Source organism: Suncus etruscus, chromosome 20 (assembly GCF_024139225.1).
Source record: "Suncus etruscus isolate mSunEtr1 chromosome 20, mSunEtr1.pri.cur, whole genome shotgun sequence".
Taxonomy (NCBI): domain Eukaryota; kingdom Metazoa; phylum Chordata; class Mammalia; order Eulipotyphla; family Soricidae; genus Suncus; species Suncus etruscus.
In genome coordinates, this window is record NC_064867.1 from 3891103 (window position 1) to 3916042 (window position 24940).

The 24940-nt window shown below is 37.7% G+C and overlaps 1 protein-coding gene across 1 annotated transcript in view; it reads right to left on the reverse strand.

Annotated features, from left to right (window-relative positions):
• Window positions 1-24940, reverse strand: part of STAC (SH3 and cysteine rich domain) — a 182688-nt gene that overhangs the window by 38144 nt on the left and 119604 nt on the right. The window contains exons 4-7 of the mRNA XM_049766469.1: window positions 16990-17090; window positions 15491-15572; window positions 14298-14413; window positions 2245-2320 (exon numbers count right to left, since the gene is read on the reverse strand). Of these exons, the coding sequence (XP_049622426.1) occupies window positions 2245-2320; window positions 14298-14413; window positions 15491-15572; window positions 16990-17090 (375 nt within the window). The remainder of the gene's footprint in view (window positions 1-2244; window positions 2321-14297; window positions 14414-15490; window positions 15573-16989; window positions 17091-24940) is intronic.

Below are 24940 nucleotides of genomic sequence, written 5' to 3' on the forward strand. Positions count from 1 at the left end.
AGTCTTCAACTTTTCTTACACCTTGAAGATGGGTAAAAATAGAAGTATTTCATGGACTACTAAGGCAGAATATTTATAATAGTACTGTTACAAGATCCAGGTGCTGCATGTAGTGAAAACTTGTGAAATGATTTGTGATATAACTTTTCAAAAGTTCACAGGGAATTTTTGTATAGACCAATGACTGCAAACCAGTTGGTTTTAGTGTCTGGACAGAGCATGAATATCTAATACTGGACATGATGTTTGAGAGCCATCAATATGGGGAGAATACATTTATATGGGGGTTTATACATTTATAGCCCATTGAAAGATTACTGTATTCTGAATTTGGTGTGGTTTTTAATTTTTGTTTGATTGCTTGTTTATTAGTTATATCCAGCTGTACTCAGAACTTACTATGGCTCTGTGCTCAGACTGTGGCAATGTTTGGGCGCCAGAGATTGAATCCAGGTTGACTGTGTGCAAGGCAAACACCTTACTTTATGTACCATCTCTCCAGCCCCTGGAACTGGATTTTACTATCTTTATTTCAGCAGCTGAATGAAGAGGTCACTGGTTCCAGGGAACTAAGTGAAACCCAACTGTCTGCCCTCAGAGCAAGAGGAAATCAAGGAACAAAAAAGACTGCCTCAGTGAGTGATAAAGCCACCAGGAAGAAGCCACCAGGGAGAGGCAAAGTCAGTCTGAGGGGATTGAGTGCTGAGTAGTTGGTGGAACTCTGGGGTTGGGACCAAATTCAGTTGCTGAACCCACTGTGCTTGACAAAGTGGATCTGAGCTGCTTCTGCCTCCTACAGCTCCACTATGAGCTACCCTGATCATCTGGTATTGTCTAATTCATGTGTCACAGCAACGCTGAGTGTGAGGTTGCATTGATCTAAACATGCAGCTAGCTCACTGCTGTGATGCTAGAATCCTCCCCCTTGCAGGACACTAAAGCAGATGTGTACAGATGTGGTGAGGCGGGGAACCCGGGAATCTGAAAGCTTATTTAGGAAGGAGACTCAAAGGGGAAGCTAAGTCCACGCTGCCCTGTGGAGTTCAAGGAGACACAATCCTAACTCTAGATGTGTGTGCCTGGAACTAAACGAGCCAACTGCTGACAAGGCTGCGAAAGATCACTGATGGCAGCTGTTATACTTCCTACCTGGAAAAGGCAAATTTCAGGCAAAAAGCATCAAACTGAGGCTAGACCTCTGTAGGCTTTAGAGCAGAAATTGCTATGAGAATACAGCCCACACGAGTCACCTTAGCACATGCAACCTTGCTGAATGATAAAGAACCTGAGGCTAGTTTTGTGATTTCGGTACTTTTGTGGGTGAGAGTGAAAGCTTTAGAGCGATTTTCTTTCTGGATACTGTAATCAATACGGCTGTCAGAGAGGCTTGGAAAGATGCGTTTACAGGGGCCAGTTCTGTTTCTTTAGGATCTAAGAGGTGCTTTTGTGGGGGATGGATTTCCAAGCAGTGTTTGAAGGAGGTTGAGGATATTGTCTATAATAGCAGGGCAGAGTGGCATGAGCATACTTAAGCATACCAAGGGCTAAAGAATGTGGTGCTGCTTGGATCTCCAGGGCCATGCCTAGTAATCCATGGGAACCATATGGTATTGGGGAATTATACCAGGGTCAGATGCATTGCAAGTTATGAATCCCTTAGAAATGTTTTAACCTACCTTAAAGCTAGCAAGCAATAATTTGACATTAACAACTGATGTTCTCTTTAGAACTCATTTGAACAAGGACTGAAACCATGTAAAATGGGTTGGAACGGTAGGACTGCACATGCTACTTTGCTAGTTTTGAGACTTAGTTTTCTCTGCTGTGAAAGGAGTCAAGGACAAGACTCAACTTCTTGTTACTCGCAACATCATCACATGGTCTCTGGTACTTGGGCATCATAGGGATAAGCTTCTCTGCAATATGTTTAGCGAATCATCAGTTTAGCTAACAATAAGTGATGGAAATGACACAGTAAAGGAAAGGTCTGAAAGTAACTCTAAAGAATCCCCAGTATAAATACATTTCATGACAGAATTCTGGAATATCATAGTAAAGTGACTGAAATCTACTAATCATTAAGCCTCATGTTCCTCCACAATATTGTACTCTCATTTAGATTGAATTCTAGAGTCAGTAGATATGAAATCAGAAATTCATTTTCATACCCATTGAACTGGCTGACCAATATGTACTATGAATTCTTTGTGCTGGTCAATGTCTGATTCCCATTTCCTCACTCACCACTGTTGCTGCGTTTCCGTAGGTCATACCCATCTGGTCCATCAGTTTCTTCAGGAACCTCCACAAGATCTGAAGTCTTGGAGAAAAGGGGAAACAGCAAGGTATGAACAATGTAATTTCAGTGGCTCCACTCAGAAAATTCTGATGCATGTAAAGAATGAAGGTGTCATTTTAATGGCTTTGTCCTAAGAATCCGATTGCTTCTGTTTGGCTAATATATATATATATATATATATTATTTTGGGTCACACCCGGCAGCGCTCAGGGGTTACTCCTGGCTCTATGCTCAGAAATCACTCCTGGCAGGCTCAGGGGAACATATAGGATGCCGGGACTCAAACCAATGACTTTCTGCATGAAAGGAAAATGTGTTTGGCTAATTTTACAGAGGTTATATCTTTCCTTTTTACTGCATGCACTTCCCTTCATTTGTCTGGTCAGCTTGGGAGTTGGAACATGAGTGTTGATCAGTAAATGCTGAATGAATGTAAGAGGCATGGAACACAGTCAGGCTTCTTCCCAGGAAGAGATAACAATCAGAATAACTACCCATGTGCTATCACTTTTCAGCAGAACTACAACTCTTTGATAAATGAGATTTAAATATTAGAGAATAACATGCAATAAATACCAACAATGAATTAAATGCTGGTTTCATTGCTGCAAAAATCAATGTTTTGTAGCATTTATTATACTTTTTCAAATAAGTCATATCTTTCTTCTACTAAGGTTACAATAAATAACAATAGCAATAATAATAACAATTCTTAATAGCTAATGATTACTGAATATCTTAACTAAATCCTTTTTTGGGGGGGCTCACACCCTGTGGTGCTCAGGGGTTTCTTTTGGCTCTGCACTCAGATATGGCTCCTGACAGGCTCAGGAGACCATATAGGATGCTGGGATTCAAACCACCATCTGTCCTGGATCGGCTGTGTGCAAGGTAAACGCCCTACCACCATGCTATCTCTCTGGCCCAGCTGAATACTTTTAATGCATTATCTCATTCATATTTTTCACAATAATTTTACATGTCAATTTTGGGGGTAAGATTTTTTTTTCAGACTTCAACAAGCTTTATTCCTCAGGGTGCCGGACACATGGTCCCCACAGAAGGGGGTAAGATTTTTAAGGTCCAGAAAGAGTCAGAAATTCTGCTTATAGTTTGATAAGTAGTAGAGATGGGCAATCTCTCTCCAGAGTTCATGACTTTTAGCACTGTACTTTATCCAGTGGACAGCTCACAGGGGTTGCAGAGAGTCTGGGGGGGGGGTTCACTCTGGCAGTGTGAAGTTGGGACTGGACACTGATGAAAATATTTATTTAAACCTTGGGAAAAGGCAAAGCTACAAGCATTCTAATGTCACCTGACAGTGAAACATTTATCCTTACACCATTGATTTCAAAGGTCCTGATCCTTCCCTCTGTCTAGCTATATGCCCTCCCCCCCAAAGAGGAATTTAGGGGTCCTTTGGGGAAAGTCACAATGTGGGAACAATATGTTTATATTTAATCATGAAGAAACACATGCCTACAAATCAACTCCAGAGACTGATTTTTGTTACAAAGCAATTTAGCTTTAAGATTATTTTCACGCTACATCAGAAAGAAGGGAAAAATGCCACAGGTTCTCAAAGTTACTTATACCCTGCTTCTTTAAAGTACACTTTTTGAACAAAAGTTTCTTTTATTATGTTAATTTAATTTTTATGAAATTTAAGATTATCCATAAACTAGCCAACTAGCACACAGAAAATGAGCTTGGATTCCACTGACCTTCCTTCAAAGCCATCCAGTCTTTTTTCATTCTAGAATATTTAAAAGTACATTAAAGGGACTATCAGGATTTAGAGACAGTCAGACAGTGACTTCTTGACAATACTTTCAAAAGCACCTGACAGCCTTGAAAGAAAATAAACTGGTGGGACCAAGCTTTGGCAGGTGGGGAGGTGCTCATTGTAGGAAATAAGAATGACAAGAGGTTGAAGTTCAATATCATTTGACCCTGCAGGGAGGAAGCAAAAATCATTTAAAAATACCAATCAAATGTTTCTATTTTCTTCCACGGAGGCAAGTTGGACTCTAGGGAAAGAGTAAAGTGACAGCTATTCAAGTCAAATTTGACTTGTCTTTGTCTTGTTGCAGTCTCAAATAATAGCTTTAGAGGGAAAATTCTAAGAAATATTTACTGAGGAAACCAGTGCTAAGAAGTACAAATGGGCTGTGAAATGCTCCTCATCACTAGTCATCAGGGAGATGCAAATCAAAACAACGATGAGATACCATCTCACACCACAGAGATTGGCATACATCACAAAGAATGAGAATAATCAGTGGTGGCGGGGATGTGAAGAGAAAGGAACTCTTATCCACTGCTGGTGGGAATGCCATCTAGTCCAACCTCTATGGAAAGCGATATGGAGATTCCTCCAGAATCTGGAAATTGAGTTCCCATTCGACCCAGCTATTCCACTCTTAGGGATATACCCTAAGAACACAAGACCACAATACAAAACCCCCTTCTTCATACCTGTATTTATTGCAGCACTATTCACAATAGCCAGGCTCTGGAAACAACCAAGATGCCCTTCAACAGACGAATGGCTAAAGAAACTGTGGTACATATACACAATGGAATATTATGTAGCCGTCAGTAGAGATGAAGTCATAAAATTTTTCTATACATGGATGTACATGGAATCTATCATGCTGAGTGAAATAAGTCAGAGGGAGAGAGAGACGCAAAATAGTCTCACTCATCTATGGGTTTTAAGAAAAATAAAAGTCATTTTTGCAACAATCCTCAGAGACAATGAGAGGAGGGCTGGAACTTCTAGCTCACTTCATGAAGCTCACCACAAAGAGTGGTGAGTGCAGTTATAGAAATAACTACACAGAGAACTACCATAATCATGTGAATGAATGAGGGAACTGGAAAGCCTGTCTGGAGTACAGGTGGGGGGTGGGGTGGGACAAAGGGAGATTTGGGACATTGGTGGTGGGAATGTTGCACTGATGAAGGGGAGTGTTCTTTACATGACTGAAACCTAATCACAATCATATTTGTAATCAAGATGTTAAAATAAAGAAAAAATAAAAAAGGAAAATAAATAAATAAATAAATATATTTAGACCTAAAAAAAAGAATGTACACCTCATTAACACTCCAAAAACTAAGTTTTATGTCATAAAAACTAGCCTGTAGGAACCAACCTTATCTAGGAACAAAGCTATTTCATACATGAAAGCAAACAGAATATCCTTCAATTGTTCCTCTATGGTTTTTATGCTATTTTTTTTTTTTTTTGTATTTGTCACTGTGAAGGGGAAATAGTGCATTGCCTGCTGTGGAGTGTAGTTGAGCATGTCTCCTTATCATGAGTTTAGCAGAGCCCAGACTGCAGGGACAGCCATCTGCTGTTATTTAGGGAGGCTGGAATCACCTTTCTGCCCTTGCCTCTCTGGGCTGCCTTCTTTTTGCTTTCCTTCCCTTGCCAACCTATACAAGCATTGGAACAGTCTTGGGTGAGATTGGAATGAAGCTATATTGGCTCTCACCAGAGACATCGACAGTTCAGCATACAGGTCAACAAAGATGGAAAGCTCTGTGCTCTATTTGTGTTTTTCTTTTGAATTGCTCTACGATTTACAAGTGTCTTGTCTTGTAAAGGGCAGTGCAGTTGCAAGCTGAGATGGAGCTTTTTATGGAAGCAACTTGCTAGTAGCAATGAGCCTCTTCACTCTCCTGAGAAAGGACATATAAGCTGGCATGTAAGGTAGGGACATGGTGAGCTTTTGACTCTCTGTCTCCAAATTTAGATCCAGCTGAGAGAACACTGTGAATGTGTGATTCAGGAGGTTTTCATTCAGAGAGGGAACATGATCTATATGAGCAAGTAAGAGAAAATGTAAAAAATAAAAAGAGGAGAGGTTTGGTTAGTGAAGTTGGGTTCTCTTAAAAAAAGCCTTAATTTAATGTAGTGATAAATTCTAATATGTATCAGAATCAACCTGGAATGATCTTTAAAACAGACTGTTGGACTCTATGCTTAAAGTTTCTGATTTTACATATTTGGGAGTATTCCAAATATCTAGAGTCCTAACAGGCCTTCAGGTTATGCTCAAGCTCTTGATATAAAAACCATACATTAAAAAAAATAAAAGCCATACATTGAGAACTATTGATTATTTTACTCATAGTTGCCCTTAGGTTGTTAGAAGTTAGGGAATTTGGTTATAGTTTTCACTTATTTATTCATTCCTAAACATACTTTTTTTGTTTGTTTTTTTTTTGGTCACACCCGGTGGTGTTCAGCTCAGGGAATACTCCTGGCTCTGTGCTCAGAAAAAACCCCTGGCAGGCTAGGGGGACCATATGGGATGCCGGGATTCGAACAGCTGTCCATCCTGTGTTGGTTGCGTGCAAGGCAAATGCCTTACCGCTGTCCTATCGCTCCCATTCTTAAACATACTTAGTGAAAATCTATGAGGCGTTTGTTCTATGTAAATAGGTGTTTATATAGAATTTTATATTGAATATATCATACACCATACACAAGTGTATGGTTCTCAGACTTTGGTAGTATTAGAGTCACACAGAAAACTCAGAGATCCACACAATCTCTAGAAACTAAGGCAAACAGACAGACCAGCAAAGGGGTCCTCTTTGTGATTCAGAAGAGATCTTTTCACAGCCAGGTTATTGTGCCCCAATAAGAAAAAGCTTCTCCATTTTGATCAGAAGCCATTTATTTCTTCCAGTCAATGAGCCACACCACAACACATAAAAAACCACCACCACCCTACGATGGTCACAAAGGGAAAGTAATGCAGAACCACATCACACTTAGGGAATGAAGATGGTAGTTCTGAATATCCGACTAATATTAGTTATCTATATAAGCTCTCTCTCTGATAAGGACTTTAGAGAAGAAACATAGAGGATATGCAAGGAACTCAAAGAGACAATGAAATTGCCATCCAATAAGACTCAAGAAAAGAAGAACAGCCCCAACAACAACAAAAGTGCCTGCAGCTGTCGAGTTGTGGTGAATGTGGGCAGCCTGATGGTTGAAAAGCAGTAGCAACAACAAAGATGCCTGCAGCAGGGCTGTAATGAGTGTGGAGTGCTCAGTGGACAAGTGAGAGTGGCCTAACAACAATGCATACTACTCATTCACACAGGCCAAAGGCTAAACAGGTTTGAGGCTTATGCAGCTGCATGACAAACTCTTACCCACATAAGTTCCCCTGGAAGCGGGGAAGACTGATAATGACATAGGAAAGAAGCACTTTGAGATCACAAGAAACCATGGTAAAGCAGCACAAAACTTCATTATACCTGGTGGGTGAAGACTGCAATCCTATAGAGCGAATAAGTATTAAACCCCTATATAATTTCTCTGAAATGGGTTTACAGTAGAAATGCTTAGGATGTTCAATGAGTTCAAAAAAACAATAACAGACTACCAAGAAAACATGGAAGGATATGAGAGCAGAAATGAGAGAAATACAAACAGAACTGACAGAACTAAAAAAAAAAACTGGTAAAAGAAATGAAAAATTCATTGGAAGGTCTCACCAGTGGAGTATAAGCTGCTGAGGGAAGACTCAATGAGCTCAAAAACGAAATGCAGAAAATCTCCAGACAAAAACAGAAGATAGGAAAAAAGCCTCAAAATAAATGAACAGAAGATATAGAAAATCATCATTTAAAAAAGGATAGAAAACAAGAGACCTTTGAAATAAATTCAACAGAAACAACTTAAGAATCATTGTTGCCCGAGATAGTTAGGAATAAAACTCTTATGAAGAAGCAATAGTCAGACATAATTGTTGAGAAGTTCCTAGAGTATTTGCACCCATATCCTGGATGCCTGAAGAATACTAGCTAAAAAGACCCACATCAAAATATCAAAAGGCACATCCTAGTCACAATGATGAAAACCATAGATAGAGATAGAATACTAAAAGCACCAATATTCAAAAAGGAAATGACATATAAAGGTGCATCCTTAAGATTTACAGCAGATTTATCATAAGCAACCCTCTAGTACCAATGGCAGTGTGGGATATAGTGGAAAAAATATAATGAAATGAATGCCTCACCATCCAGACTTTTATTCAGGTCTGAAAGAAGAACACACAGCTTCATGGATAAATAACAGTTCAGGAACTTTACAGATTCAAAACCAAATTTAAAAGAAGAATTGAAGGGGCTACTTTATGGCAAGACCAATGCCACAAACACACTAAACTTCTACAAAATGATAGCACAAAATCCCATTACAATGCCATTCTACTTCAATGCCAATTGACTAAATGTACCAATTAAGAAATACAGAGTTGCAAAAGGGATCATAAAATTGAATCCAATATTTTGCTGCCTGAAAGAAACATATTTAAATAGTCAGAGCAAACACAAACTCTAAATCAAAGCTTGGAAGAAAATTCTTCAAGTGAACAACTCCCTTAAAAAAGCCTGGGATGTCATCATAAGTCCCACCTCAGGATCTGTGCAGATACTGAGACCTCTAAACACAGAACAGAAGTCTTCCACACACCAAAAAAAAAACAAAACAAAAAAAAAAAAACCCACCACCGGGAGAGTAAAGGTTCCTGAGCAAAGTCTAGAGTTGAACCCATGACAGTATGCTCCAAGGATGGAGAAACCCCATATCTCTTAGGCCAAGTGAATTCCGTTTCGAATGACCCCAATATTTACTGTGCCAGGGCAGGAGGGAAAAAACAAAAATACAAAAAGCACAAAACCTTGGTTATTATTATATTTTTTTACCTCCATTTATTATTGTTATTATTATTTTTATTTACCTATCTATTTTGGTTGATTTCTCTGTTTGGGTGTGAGTATTGAAATTGTCCCCAATCATACTTATATTTTCTCTTCCTTTCTTTTCTTTCGTTATGTGCTATGCCATGTTTCTCATTTTAAGACCATGGCGTGTTTTTTTGTTTGTTTGTTTTTGTTTGTTTTTTGTTTGTTTTGCTTTTTTTGTTTGTTTGTCTGTTTTTTTGTGGTGCTTATCGATATAGCTGGAGCCCTCACTGGATATTTGACACTTCTTTTGGTACTGGTGGAGTGTTTCACCTTCTTTTTCTCCATCTCTCAAATTGATGATGAGAGCCTCTAGAAGGATTCCGCCCAGTGTCGGTGTATTAGACCCTTACCCCAGTTTATTACTTTTCTCTTTTTCAAACAAAACCACGCAACTTGAACTAGCTAGTCCTGCCTCCAGTTAGAGGGGGAACTAAGGGAGGCATCAAGACCAAACAGGTGCAAGACTACTAAGTTGTGGGTTAGATACAGAGGGGACCACATATTCTAGCCGCCCTGGGGTGAGGGAAGAGGAAATGGGAGGTAGGACAGAAACGGAGGTGTAGGGAGGACAATTTGGTGATGGGAATCCCCCCTGATTTTATGTAAATATGTACCTAAAATATTATTGTCAACACTATGTAAACCACTATGAGCAAAATAAAAATTAAAAAAAAAAGCCTGGGATGGCCATACTAATATTAGACAACATAGAATTCAGACTCAAAAAAAGAGAGGAGAAAGAGAGAAGACACAGGCAGAGCGAGAGAGTGGAGCAAAATCAAGGACATTGATGGCAGGAAATGTACACTGGTGAAGGGTGTTGTATGACTGGAACTCATCATGAATTACTTGGTGTCTGTGAAAAAAATAAAAACTGTATTATGAACAGCCCTGTAGCCAAGGTGTTTAAATAAAGTAATTAAAAAAAGAGAGACTGGGTCAATGCAATGGTGCAAGTGGTAGGGCAACTGCCTTGCACACACTAAGCTACAATAGACCGCTGTTTGATCCCCTGATGCCCCATATGGTCCCCCAAGTTAGAGATTTCTGAGTGCATAGCCTGAGCATCACCAGGTGTGGCCCCAAAACCAAAAAACAAAAACAAAAAAACAACAAACCAATAAAGCAAAACAAAACAAAAAAGGAGGAACATAGATGGTCACTTCTAATAATCAAGGGACATGTACAACACGAAGAAATCACACTACTTAACATGTTTGCACTCAATGAGAGGTCCAGCAAAATGCTTAAGACAGTTGTTAATAGACTTGAGGAAAGATAGCATTAACAACACAATAGCAATTTGAGATTTCAATGTTGTTCTGTCACCTCTTGCTATATCAAAGAGGCTAAAACTTAATAAAGATATACTGGCTTTGAAGGAAGAAATGGAAGAAAGATGTTTGTAAATATATAGGACTTTTCATCTGCAAAAAGGAGAAGACATATTCTTCTCCAGTGAATATGAAACATTCTCCAAGATAGATCACATTGAAACATACCTCCAGAAAATCAAGAGGATAGAAATTGTTGTTTTTTTGCTTATTTGTTTGTTTTTGGACTGCACCATAAATCACTTCTGGCAGGCTCAGGGTACCAAATGAAATGCTGGAGATTGTACCTGGATCCATCCTAGTTTGCCATGAGCAAGGCAAATTCCTTACTGCTGTGCTATTGCTTGGCCACAGTGGATAGAAATAGTATCAAATATCTTATCAGACAATGATGCACTGAAAATGAAATTACAAACAGAAACAGATATATAGCTTTAGTACTTGGAAATTAAGCATGTTGCTCACTACTGAACAACAAGTGGGTCAGAGAAGAAATAAAACAATTTCTGGAAACAAACAAGAATGAGAACACAAACTATCAGAATTTAGAGGACACAGCAAAAGTGCTATTTAGGGAGACATTTACAGCTTGGAAGGAAGAAAGGACCCACATAAGTAACTTAATGACACAGGTTAATATATTGGAAAATGAACAGAAAATTTAAAAAACAATCTAAAACATAATGAAGGTAAGAGTTGGTTCTTGGAAAAAATTAAACAAGATCAATAAGCCAATAGCAAGATTTATAATGGAAAGGAGAGAGAGAGAGCACTAATAGACCAAATCAGAAATGAAATTGGGGATGTCACAAGAGATACCACATAAATTCAAAGGATAATCAGAAACTACTTTGAGGATATTTATGCCCAAAACAAGAGATATATGGATATATTCTTGAAATCCTAAAATCTCCCAAGATTGAACTAAAGTGATTTTGAATATCCAAAGAGACCTATCACTACCAAAAAATTAAAATAATAAACCAAATTAATAAACAAAAAATAATAAGTCAAATTTTGGTTTTGGTTTCCAAACCAAAAGCATGGACTCACATAGATTCACTTGTGAATTCTATTAGAACTTCGAAGAGGACCTACTGCCAATCCTTTTCAAGCTCATCTTGAGATCGAAGACAGAAATACTGCCAAACAGTTTCTACAAAACTAATCTCAGTCTAATGCCAAAAGAAGACAGACAGAGAGAGAGAGAGAGAGAGAGAGAGAGAGAGAGAGAGAGAGAGAGAGAGAGAGAGAGAATTACAGGCCAATATCCTTAATGAAAACAGATGCAAAGATCTTCAACAAAATACTAGCAAATAGAATACAACAATTCATCAAAAAGGTCATACTCTCTGACTAAGTGGCATTCAGCTCAAGGGTTCAGGAATGGTTTAACATATGCAAGTCAATCAATATTATATACCATTATAAAGTCATTTACCACTAGCACACAGCAAATATTCTACAGAATGGGAAATCACTAAAAGCCTTTTGTTTTCAAACAGAAAAAAAAACATGGTAGATAAAACGAACAACTCACTAGAAATACAGAGAGTAATTGAAAATATAAAAACTAGCAGAATAATGGCTACTGAAGACAGAATCAATGAACTCGAAGATAAACTGAATAATACTTCCGGACAACACTGAAGATGTAAAGGCGTCTTAAAATAAATGAACAGAAGATGGAGAACTCGAATATACAGGCTTGTTGAAATGGAATAGAACCTCAGCCTTTATGCATTCACAAAATTGTAGAGGACAGTTAGCCACAAAAGTGTACTAATCACTGGTATCAAGTAATAGACATAAAAATTAGGGTTTAAAGACACCATGCACTTAGCAACTTAGTCTTCTCAGGGAAGAAACTAGAAAAGGGAAAAAATGTATCTGAAATTATCAGATAGTAGTAGAATCAACTTGACTAATGAATTGGTTGTCCTGGTCAAGGGTCACCCAAGACTACCCCAGAGAAAGGCAGAGACAAGTAGACCCAATTATGAAGAGAACATACAATCTAGAAAGATTTCTTGGATATGAGACTTAAGCAATGGTTCTATTGTATAGAACCCTGACGTTTTTGAGAATGGTTTCTTCAAGAATATATTTGTGGTATTTCTAATTCTTCAAGTATTTTTCTGATGTCCACTATAAGACAGCTTTCTGCATTGATAATAAGAAACAGTGCCTTGAGATACACTATTTTTATCAGCATCTAGTTCAGAAAAAATATAGATGATAATTTCAATGCAACTATCAATATATCCTGTTAGAAAGGAACATTTGAAATTTTATAAAAAGCAACTGATCATGTTTGGGATAGTCTAAGAATATACCAGTTTTTGGGAAAAAAAGCTGTGTCTTAAAAATGCTTCAACTGTGGGTTGTAGTATGTTCTTCAGTGTGAAACAGTTAAAAAAACTGTTGAGTTCTAGGAAGGTGAATAATTTGGGTAGCACCATGCTAAATGTTTGAAAACATTAACAGAATCTTATTCAATTGAGAATATTGCATATGACCTTTCTTTAAAAGATTATACATACAGTATTGATTAATAGATTAAAAAGGAAGAGGAAAGCATTTCTGCCTTTATAATACTCTGGGCAAGAGATGATGAAGTTAAACTATCCAGCATAAGAAATAGGGAGAAAGGGCAATTTTGTGACATATTTTAGGATTCTGGATTAGTGGACTCAGTCATGAGTACAGCATGAGCTCAGCTGAGATCTACAGATATCAAAACCCCAAGGAATTCTCTGGAACTTGGGCAAAAAAGATAAGATGATACAGCTCATCAATTTTCATCTTAGAGATGGAAGATGAACAAGAGAAATATTAAATTAAAAAAGCAACAAATAAAAACCAGAGAAAACATTTAAAAGAAAATCAAGTCAAAGTAGACCCCTGAAATACTCTGACTTAAGAAATAACTTTGGGGCTGGAGAGATAGTAGAGCAGATAAGAGTGTTTTCCTTTGATGATCCTGGCCTGAATCATCCCTAACACCCCATCTAGTCCTCTGAGCTCCATCAAGAGTGATACCTGAGTGTAGAGCCAGGAGTAAGCACTGAGTGCTACCAAGATTTTTTGTTTCCCCATACAAACAAAAAACCCCAAAACAAAAACCCCAGGTGGGTTCTGTCTGACTCGGAAGTTCGATTTGGAGAGACCTACTGAGCAGAGGAGAGCAGAGCCCTTTAATGAGTGTGTGGTTTCCTATGATCTGAGAATGAAGGATTTTGGAAAATTTCCCTCCTAATGGGTAATATATTGTCTTAAGTTTGCAGTAATTGAAGTCCAAAGAGAACCAATGAAGGCCTAGAAATGTATTAAAAATAAAACAGCAATAACTTTCCTCAGGAGTTTGAGTGTCTCACGAAATAGATCACGAGCTACTGAGGAAGGAAGGTCTTGCATGAAACCTGGTGCAAACTTGATTGCATGAAATTTGTGTCTTACAAAGTATAAAACAAATAGGAGAATGAAATCACTTAAACTGGGATGGGATTCGAAGGAGAGCTGGATCCAGCTGCAATGTCCCTTCTATGACAAAATTTACCAGTGTGATAGAAACATTTTCTAACATTTCACAAGGAAAATATTCACTTTTTCTAATATTCACCGAGGCAGAGGAAAAACCAAGAGCATGGTCTTGGGAGGAGGAAAGCAAATTAATACCTGGATGCTGACAGGAGAAAATTAACATCCCTAGTGATTCAAGGCACATCGATTGGGTCTTTCTTTGGGGATTTTGCTTCACCCCTAATAAACCTGCCCTTAGGAGGCATTGGGGGTGAAACTCTTCACATTGCAGTGTCAGGGCCTGTTCTGCGTCCTTCCCCTGCCCTCAAAGGTGACCAGAGGAAGAAGACAATTACAGAGGTTCTGTGAGGCGAATCAGAGCCACTGCCAGAGCTGCTTTTCTTTATCCTTTGGGCCAGGGAGGTGCCGAAGCGGAGGGTCTCGTACACAGGGTCCACCTTGTTGCCACAGGCTGCAACAGAAGAGAAAGCCTCTCTGAGAGCCAAGTTTCCTCAGGCACTGTTGGACACACAGCCAACCACCTCCATTCCATATCCTGGTAGCATCTGAGAAGTTGCTTTCCCTTCACTCCCAGTGAAAATCACCAGTTTTTTCTCTCCCAGATGCAGCCTCTATAACACGTTCTGAGGAGTAAGGCCCAGAACTCTTTTTGCTCCCCATGCTTCCTAACTCCAGGCTTTCCTCCTTTGTTTTAGAATTCGATTTTCCTCTGGAGCGTGAGATTCTGTTGACCAGAATCCCAGACTTTGAGATCCTGAGTTCACAGTTAGAGGGAAGTATTTTTGAAAGATGATATTTCCAGGCTTCATAGATTTCTAATGAAAAGCTTTCTAATTGATAAATGTCTCATTTTAAACCTCCCTCTCTCCCTCCAGGAAAAATAGACAAAGAGACTTTGAGAGAGAGCTAGAGAGAGAAGGAGGGAAAGAAAGAGAGGGAGGGAGGAAGGGAGAGAGGGAGGGAGGAGAAGAGAGAGAATAAATCTGTTCAAAGCTATTGCCAAAAAAACAAAAGCAAGCCAGAAATATCTTTAAGTGTAAAAAATGTTTTTGGTTCTCATTAGAGAATATTAGGGAATTGCTGATATTCCTGGGTTTCTTCCAAGCAGTAGGCTATAATTCATATTTACAACAAACAGAAAAAGCAGCTCAGTTGTTCTTGTTTTATAGGACCCAAATGGTCAAGAAACTTGTTCAGAGGCAGTTGGTCAATGGGGATGCTAGGCTTAGAATCAGGTCTGTGGGATGCCGCATATCATGCTCTTTGCACTCCACAAATCTGCTTGATAGGTGGTAGTAATGCCAGCAGTTTCTGAGCCTTGGGTATTTTTCAAGTTTTATGGAGGCTAGGATAAAAATTTCTGGAGCATTTGATCTACCTTATGTTTCCTCTCCAGCAAAATAAACCAACAATCATAACTGCTCAACTCTCAGAAAAACACATCAATGCACCTCACTGTAGTCCTATGAGAATGTTTACCCTTTCTTGGCATTAAAAATTCAACTCAATTGTCCAAATCCCAACTTACCAATGGGCATCACTTCTTTAATGCATCCAAATTGTTCATTAATGAGCAGGGGGGAGCTGTAGTAACGTCGAAAGCCCTTTGGCTAGAGAGAAAATGAGAAAGAAAAGAGCTGAGGAGCTGAGAAAACCATCCATCCAGGAGTATTAAAAATGAAGTCAACTTGTTTCTTAAAAGGCGTTGTCATGTCATCCAATAAGATGTGGACTTGACTATAACTTATCCCGGGGTTCCTGCTTTCACTATCCTCCTTGTTCTCCTTTTGCAGACCACAATATCCTCCTATATGTCTGAGTTCCTCATTATATTCTAGGATACTAGGAATTGGTCTACATTATTTTACAATATTTTGTAATTGTGGTTCATTAAAAACATGAATAAAAATCATGAAAGGTCTAGGATATGAAAGAACTCAAGCAGATCTACTTCCCTGTGTATCACATGAACATTGCCTTGTATCATGTGTTTTATGTTCTGGATTTGCTCTGATTGTTGATCTCACATTCTTGGCCTTTGCCTCAACTCTGAGAATTACAGATGGAAAACAGGAAGAAATTGAAAATTCACAGGTTTTAGAGAAAGAGTCAGGGTTCAGAGCTGACCTTTTTAGGATTCTCTACTTAAATTTTACTTAAGTTATCAGTACTAGAAGGAAACAGTGATACATTTACTTCTAAAATTTCAGAATTCTCTCTCATGTTCTTGACACATATGATGCTTATTTGGGCATGCTAGTGATATACTTAGTACAAGGGAAAGAGGATCTCTAGCTCCTCTCTGGAAACAGGTCTTTGGTGACACTATGATTTTTCAGACTGCTGATCCTGTCTTTTCAAAAAGAAATTTAGTATTTATTTTCTCTAAGACTGGTCTTACATTCATATTCTAAATAATCATACTCTAAGTAACTATAGAGATGACATTCTTAGCATCTTCAAGAAGTGTTCTAAGCTGCATTTTATTACATGTATGACACATGTAACAAAAATCACATTCTTGAGATGGTATGGATAATCCAGAGTGGGCCAGAGGCATCAACCTTGCTTGGCTTAGTTAACATAATGTGCTATGGTAGTGTAGAGTTTCAATAATCTGCCCACTTTTGGAGGCTGCTAACCTTCAGTATTATTATTATTTTATTATTTATTATTTTACACTCACTAAACTCTGAGTGAAGCATAGGAGTGACCAATAACCCTAGTCTACTTATGGCAGGAGGGGTTCAAAGGATTCTGACTTTCACCTTTATCCTGAACAGCCCCAGAAAGTGAGATTTTCAATATGATTACTGAGAAGGTCCACTAGGAAAAGCTGGTCACCTTCTTTAGGATGCTTAGTCCTTTTCAAATTTGAGATATTTATTGCTTACAAACTCCTGCTTCTGTCTGATCATTATAACTCGGAAGCCAAGCTATCAGGCCAGAGACTTTGGAGATACCTTTCCAGTGTCTAGTTCTCAGAATGCAGGAAGTTTGGAGGTTACTCCTGGCACCTGTTCTTACCAGCTTGCCCATGCACCGCTGGGGTGCAAGGCCATCCATGCACTTGTGGTGGATGCTCATTTTACAGGCTTTGCAACGCAGTCCATGTTTAGCATTTGTTCCTGTCAGACATATGGTGAGGTTTTGTTAGAATACCCTGTCCTGTCAACTAGAATAAAATCAACTGAAAAATGGTTAGTATCATAATTCAGTTTATTCTTCTTAGACTTGTGCAAGATATTTGCAAAATAAACAAAATATTATGATATGCTGATCTTACCCCACATTTCCTACTTTAGGTATCAGCTGTGGTTTCCATCTGAGTTCCATCTCATCCTCCTCCTCCTCTCCCCTCCCAAGCCCATACACATACTCTTTTCTTATGCATCACTTTTAAAAAATCTTGGCTTCTTCCACTCTTCCACTTTCATTGTTTGATCAATTTAGCTTAGCAAACATTTATTTTCTCTTTACACAGTTAGTTAGTTTTGCTCTTTACAAGTTTCGTTCATTAATACAAGCCCTAAGAATGTGCCATATTTTACTTGAATTTCAGAATTACCGAGTCTGACTGGATGGACAGACTTTCAGGTAAAGGATTAATACAGAGAGAAATAGCACTGTCTGGGTGCAAATGAGGCAGATGGGTTCACAAATGGGGGGGTGTGTGGTTAAGAAGGGCTTGATCTAAACAGCAAGTCCTTCCTGGTGAAAGAGGAAGAAGAGATGCGCAGCAAGGAAATTACTTCTCAGGAAGCCATTTGCATTTTAAGGTAAGAAATAATTGTAAGGGGGTGAGCAGGAAGCAGTGAGAGGAGGAGGAGATGCAAAGAGGCATCTTGGCATCTACATCACTGCATCAAGGTTCTAAGTAGCAGCACTAGGAAGATACATAGGAGAGTGGGGTGGGTGAGTTCCTGGAAGTTTTAAATTGTAATATATTATATGTATTAATTTTTCTTCCCATATAGCCCAAATCATACCTAAGCTCTGACATACCAAAATGTGGTGGTTAGCTCCAACCAGGTCTCAAAGGTGAGATATCAACATGAATTATACAGCTTTTTTTTGTTTTTGTTTTTGTTTTTGGGCCATACCCTGTATGGAGGTTACTCCTGGCTATGCACTCAGAAATTGCTCCTGGCTTGGAGGACCATATGGGACGCCGGGGGATTGAACCGCAGTCTGCCCTAGGCTAGCACAAGCAAGGCAGACACCTTACGGCTTGCACCACCACTCTGGTTCTGGATTCTACAGCTTTTTGATGGCCAAGATAATTAAGTATATTTAAAATTAAGGAGAAAAATAGAAGAAATGAATAAAGGTTTTCTCTGTCTTTTTGACACTCTAAAATTATCAGAGGTGGGGATTTTTCCCTCTTCCCTCAGTTCTACTCAGAATAGTTTTAAAAATATAATTTTAATATTTTGGTATATGTCCAATGGAGTCTTTGTACACTCTATACTTGGAGCTTGTGAAGGTGAGAAGTCGTCCCATTAGCCTACCCAGGTGAAACATCATGTCACGAAAGGTTATCAGAATAATTGTGTGAGTACTTCCTATGGAGATATGGTCATGTGTAATGTTGCCGACACAGACTACTGGAGAGGCAATGGGACTCCCTGTATTCAAGGAAACATGAAAATTTATGTGCCCAAATGCTCTGAGCTAAAAGGATCCAGGGTCACACTGTACATCACACTGACTATAGATAAAAAATGAGGTTATTCTAAGATTATATACGAAGTCCAATTATTTTCCATCATTACTTTTATATCTAATCATATCTTTTGTCTAGATTAATTCCTAATTAAATTCCATTTATCTATTTTCCACAATAAATAGAAGGCATGTAAAATAAATACTTTAAAATAATTTTAATTTTCTTCCCCTCTGACTTAAAAATATTACTTTGTCTTTGTCTTTCTTGCATTGCATAACATACTCACTATGCCCACTAGAGGAATTTATTTTGTCAGGTGAGAGCCATTTCTATCTTTATCTCACGCCAACTAACTACTCTGTATTCTGGCCACATGGTCTTCTTTCAGTTCCTCAAATGCACAAGTGTTTTTTTCTTTAAAAATTTATGCATGCTGTCTTGGTTCCTGGAAAACTGTTCTATTACTCTTTGTTTGGCTAGTAACCCATCATACTTCAGATCTCTTGTCATGACTTTCTTGGAAACATTCCCTTTCTCTTGTCTAAATAATTTTTTTCTATTAGTCTTTCTAATAACACTTTGTTATCTTTTTTATTATCTTTAACAACAGTCAACACAATCATTTTTAATTTGCAAGTCTCTAAATACCTTTCCCTCTGGATTGTGAGCTCAATGAAACCAAAGACGCTGCTTGTTAATTTGCTACTGTATGATAGATCTGAGATAAATTCTCAATACATATGTTTAAAATAAAATAATGGATAAATAAGGATAAATAAGGTAGTCAATAACACATGCATTAAAACATCAGTGGCTGATTTTGGATAATTCATCAAAGTTGTTTATAGATGGTGTAGAAATTGCATTCATGAGATAAAAGACTTGATAATCTATATGTACAATTTTATTTTTAATACATGAAGCTTAAAAGTAGAATTGGAATAATTAAACAATAAAGGAAAGGAAAACAATAACACTGCACTTGGTTGGGGAAGGCAACTAAGTAAAATTTTTGATTGGGCAAATAAAGACCTATAAACTCTTCAGAAGATATTGTCTGAAAATTCTCTCCAGGAAGACATCACTCATATGAATGCTTATTGTTATGACCAAAGAAAGTCAAAGTGACATATAAACAAACAAAACACAAATTATTGGGTATGTGTACTTGCTCATAAATACTAGTTAGGAAGTCTCTTTTCCTTTTTTGAGAATAACCACTTAGCTGAAAGATTGCAATGCCTTCAAAATACTGAATTTAAAGCAATCACTTATTTTTCCTTTTCAAATTAAAGTGTGCTATTTGAACTCTATGTGAGAATGTAAGCAAAATTGCAAAACCGAAAGATTTCATTGTGTACTAGACTCTGAAATAGTGTTATTATATATTAAGATATTTTTCTTAGACCCGAACACGGTAATTTCCGTTTCCCTAGTCTGATCTAATATACTCTACTGCTTTATATGAGTCAGACCACCTGCAATTATTTGGTATTAGGTGTTCCAATTTCTATTGTGGAATAACAAAAGGGATTGAAGATGAAGTTTTATATTTTGAGGCACAGAGACTAGTTCAAAGGAATATTTCACATTACAACAGTGACGTTAGTTTATTATTGCTAGGTATGGAGTTGCTATGGTCTGGCTTGTTCTATTACTGGTGACTTTCGTCACAAGGATGTCATTGAATGACCTCTACATATTATTTATATGGAGAACATGTGATTTTTTAAATTCAAATATCTCATTTTGGCTCTTTAAATACGAAAATTATTATTATTATCATTATTCCTAGACCCTTAGGTATCTCATCATTCCTTTGGAATAATGCTACATAATCTAAAGGAGTTTACATGTTAGTCCTTGGAAACATAAATATTTCTCTAAACTTTTTGGTGATCATGGTTGAGACTACATAATCAATACCAAGGTAGACTATCACATGGTATAGATATATATATATATATACATATAGATAGATATCTATCATATGGTAGATAGCAATAATAGGTGCCAAATAGCTCTAAAGTTCCAATCTTAGAATTAACATAGCAGATAGAAATTACAAATAACAATTATTGGGTGGAGTGACAAGAGAAAAAACTTACAGCATATATTTGAAAACTAAAACAATGAAAAGTAAACAATATAGCAGAAGAATGTTTTCTTTTATTATGATTAATAATTATTTTATTTAAGCACAATGGTTACAAACATGCTTGTATTTGGGTTTCAGTCATAAAAAGTACACTTCCCTTCACCAGTGTAACCTGCCCATGCTCATGTTCCTCATATCCCTCATCCCTCACCCCGTGCGTGTCTTCAATACAGGCATTCTATTTCTATCATTCACTACCATCGTCACGATAGTATTTTAGTTAATTCTCTAACTGCACTCACCAATCTATGTGGAAATCTTCATATCAAACCTCATGTTTATTGTCTCTGGGTATTATTATCATACTATCTTTTATTTTTTCTTAAATCTATCAGTTGAGTAAGTCTAATTTGTGTCTCTCTTCCTCTGGCTCATTTCACTCAGCATAATAGTTTTCATGTCCATCATGTATAAGAAAATTTATGTCTTCATTTTTCCTGACAGCTGCGTATATTCCATTGTATATATGTACCACAATTTCTTTAACCATTCATCTGTTGTCAGGCATCTGGGCTATTTCCAGATTCTGGCTATTTAAATAGAGCTGCAATGAACAAAACATTGTAGAAGTTATTTTTGCATTGTGTTTTCATGCCCCTAGGGTTTCTCCCTAGGAGTAGTATAGCTGGATTATATGAAGTCAAGTTCCTTTTTTTTTTTTTTGGTGGAACCTCAATAATGTTTTCCAGAAAGACTGGACAAGACGGCATTCCCACCAGCAATGAATAAGAGTTCCTTTCTTCCCACATCCCTGCCAGTACTGATAGTTCTTGTTCTTTGTGATATGTGCCAGTCTCTGTGCCATGAGATGGTACCTCATTTTTTTTCTGAATTGTATCTTCCTGATGATTAGTGATGTGGAACATTTTTTTCATATACCTTTTGTCCATCTGTATTTTTTCTTTGAGTGTCTGTTCATTTCTTCTCTGATTTTTTGATGGACTTAGATTTTTTCTCATTAAGGTTTTGAAGTAACTTGTATATCTTTAATATTAGCCCCATATCTTATGGGTATTGGGTGTATAGATTCTTCCATTTCATGGGTGTCCTTTGTGTCATTTTCACTATTTCCTTTGAGATACAGAAGATTTTCAGCTTAATATAGTTCCATTTATCCCTGCTTCTACTTGTTTGGACAGTGGTGATTTCTCCTTGAAGATGGCGTTAGTCACAATGTCATGGAGTGTTTTACACATGAGTTCTTCTAAATACCTTATGGTTATAGGGCTGATATCAAGGTCTTTAATCCACTTGGATTTAGATGGAGTTTTGCTTTTGCCTTTTTTGCATGTGGCTGACCAGTTGTCCCAACACTACTTTTTGAAGAGGCTTTTCTTGCTCCATTTTGACCTTACTGCCTCTTTATCAAAGATGAATTGATTGTATGACTGGGGGACATACTTTAAATACTCAAGTCTATTTTATTAATCTGAGGATCTGTCTTTATTTCAATACCATGCTGTTTTAATGACTATTGTTTTGTAGTACAATTTAAAGCTGGGGAAAGTGATTTCTTCCATCTTATTTGTAAGGGTTGCTTTAGCTATTCGTGTGTGTTTATAATTCCAAATAAATTTCATGAGTGTTTGGTCCACTTCTTTGAAGAATGTCATAGAAGGTGTTCATAGAGTAATTGCATTAAATTATACAATGCTTTTGGGGATTATTAATATTTTAATGATGTTAATCCTCCCAATCCATGAATAGGGTATTTTTCTCCATTTTTTGTGTCCTCTTATTTCTTGAAGCTGTGCTTTGTAGTTTTCTATGTATAGGCCCTTCTCCTTTTTAGTTAAATTGACACCAAGATAATTGAGTTTTTGTGGCATGATTGTGAATGGGATTTTTTTGGGGGGTGGGGTCACACCTGGCAGCACTCCTGGCTCTACGCTCAGAAATTGCTCCTGGCAGGCTCGGGGGACTTTATGGGATGCCGGGATTCGAACTACTGTCCTTCTGCATGCAAGTCAAATGCCTTACCTCCATGCTATCTCTCTAGCTTGGAATTTTTTCTTAGTGTCCGTTTCTTCTCTATCATTATTTGTATACAATAAGGCTACTGATTTTTGCATGTAAATTTTGTAGCCAGACACTTTGCTATAGGAACCCATTGTTTCAGGAAGCTTTTTGGAAGTCTTTAGGTTTTTCCAAACAATATCATGTCATCTGCAAAAAGTGAGAGCTTGACTTCTTCCTTTCCTATCTGGATGCTCTTAATATCTTCATAAAAATATTTGCAAGTGTATCTGTCTCTTCAATTTCCTGGTATATCCTGAAAAGTATTAGGATAGGTCCTTTACAAAGTTTGAAAGAATTAGTGAATCCATTTGGGTCTGGGATTTTGTTTTTGGGAAGTCTTTTGATGATCATTTAAATTTCCTCCATAGTAATGGGTCTGTTTAGATATGCTGGATCATTCTGGTTTAATCGTGGAAGGTTATAAGAGTCCAAGAATTTATTCATTTCTTCCGGTTCTTATGTTTTGTGGCATACAATTTATCAAAATAGTCTCTGATTAACTTTTGAATCTCTACAGTATCTGTAGTGATCTCCCCCTTTTCATTTCTTATAGTTTATTAATTTCTCACTTTCCTTTTTCTTTGAGTTGTGCTAGTGGTTTATAAATCTTGTTTATTTTTTCAAAGAACCAACTTTTGCTTTTGTTGCTCCTTCAGATTGTTTTTTTGATTTCCACTTCATTAATTTATTCTCTAAGCTTTGTTATTTCCTTCTGCCTTCCTATTTTTTGGTTCCTTTAGTTGATAATTATCTAATTTTATAAGCTGCGTCATTACACTATGTAGGCCTGTTCTTCCTTCCTGATGTATACTTGAAGAGCTATAAATTTTCCTCTTAGTGCTGCTTTTGCTGTGTCCCATAAATTCTGATAATTTTTTCTTCATTGCCATTTGTTTCCTGAAATATTTTGATTTCCTCTTTGCTTTCATCTTGGACCCACTGGTTGTTGGGTAGTGCTCTGTTTAATTCTCAGGAGTTAGAGTTTTTATTTCTGTGTTCCTTTGTATTTCACTTCTAATTTCAGTAAATTGTGATCTGAGAAGGTATTATGTGAGTATTCTCTCCCCCAACTGCTTGTTTATACCACACCTGGAATTGGTGGGTAGAGGAGTCTACATAGGGGTAGAGAGGGATTAATAAGGAGAGTTAGAGAGAGAGAAGGGTGGCAGAAATGAGAATCAACAGCAATATTCAACAGAAAGATTCAGCATCAGCAGTTGAGCATCAGCAAAGAAGCAGCAGTAGTGGCATCAACAAAGGGAGCTAGTCAGCAAGGAAGCCTGGAAAAAGCAGCTGAAAGGGAGACAGAGACTGAGAAAGCCAAAAGGAGTAGAGAAGTAGCTTCTAGGAAAAGGCTTAGCATAGAAGCCATGTAAGGAAATGTATATGTTAGGTTAGGACCATGAAATAAAGCTGGCTGACTCCTGGAACTTAATCTGACTGCTTTGTGAATCTCTCCACCCTCATCTTTCAGCCTTCAGACCTGCCAGGCCATAGGTACTGTAGGAGCAGGGTCTAGCCCAGAAGGCCTCACCATCCCCACACCAGCTCTAGGATTCATTAATTTTTCCCTTTTCTCCCCTCCCCAGGACTCATTAATTTATATTAAAACAACAATAGTCAAATTTCTTCCATTTGTCTTTTCAAAGCTAGTATATTCTTGTTGAGTTTCAGCCTGGTTGACCTATCAAGGGATGACAAGGCAGTGTTGAGGTCTTCCACAATTATTGTGTTGCTATTGATGTCTTCTTTCATATCTGTCAATAATTGTATTAACTCTTTTGCTGGTCCCTCAATGGGTGTGAATATGTTTAGGAGTGTGATTTCTTCATGTTGTATATATTCCTCAATTAGTAAGAAATGTCCATCCTTGTTCCTTACTATATTTTTGAGTCTAAAGTTTGTGTCATCTGATGTTAATATGGCCACTCAGGATTTTTTTAAATTTTTGGGCCACTCCCAGTGACTCTCAGGGGTCACTCCTCACTATGCGCTCAGAAATTGCTCTTGGCTTGGGGGATCATATGGGATGTCAGGGGATTGAACTGCAGTTTGTCTTGGGTCAGCCATGTGCAAGGCAAATGCCCTACCTCTGTGCCATTGCTCTGGCCCCCACTCCAGATTTTTTAAGG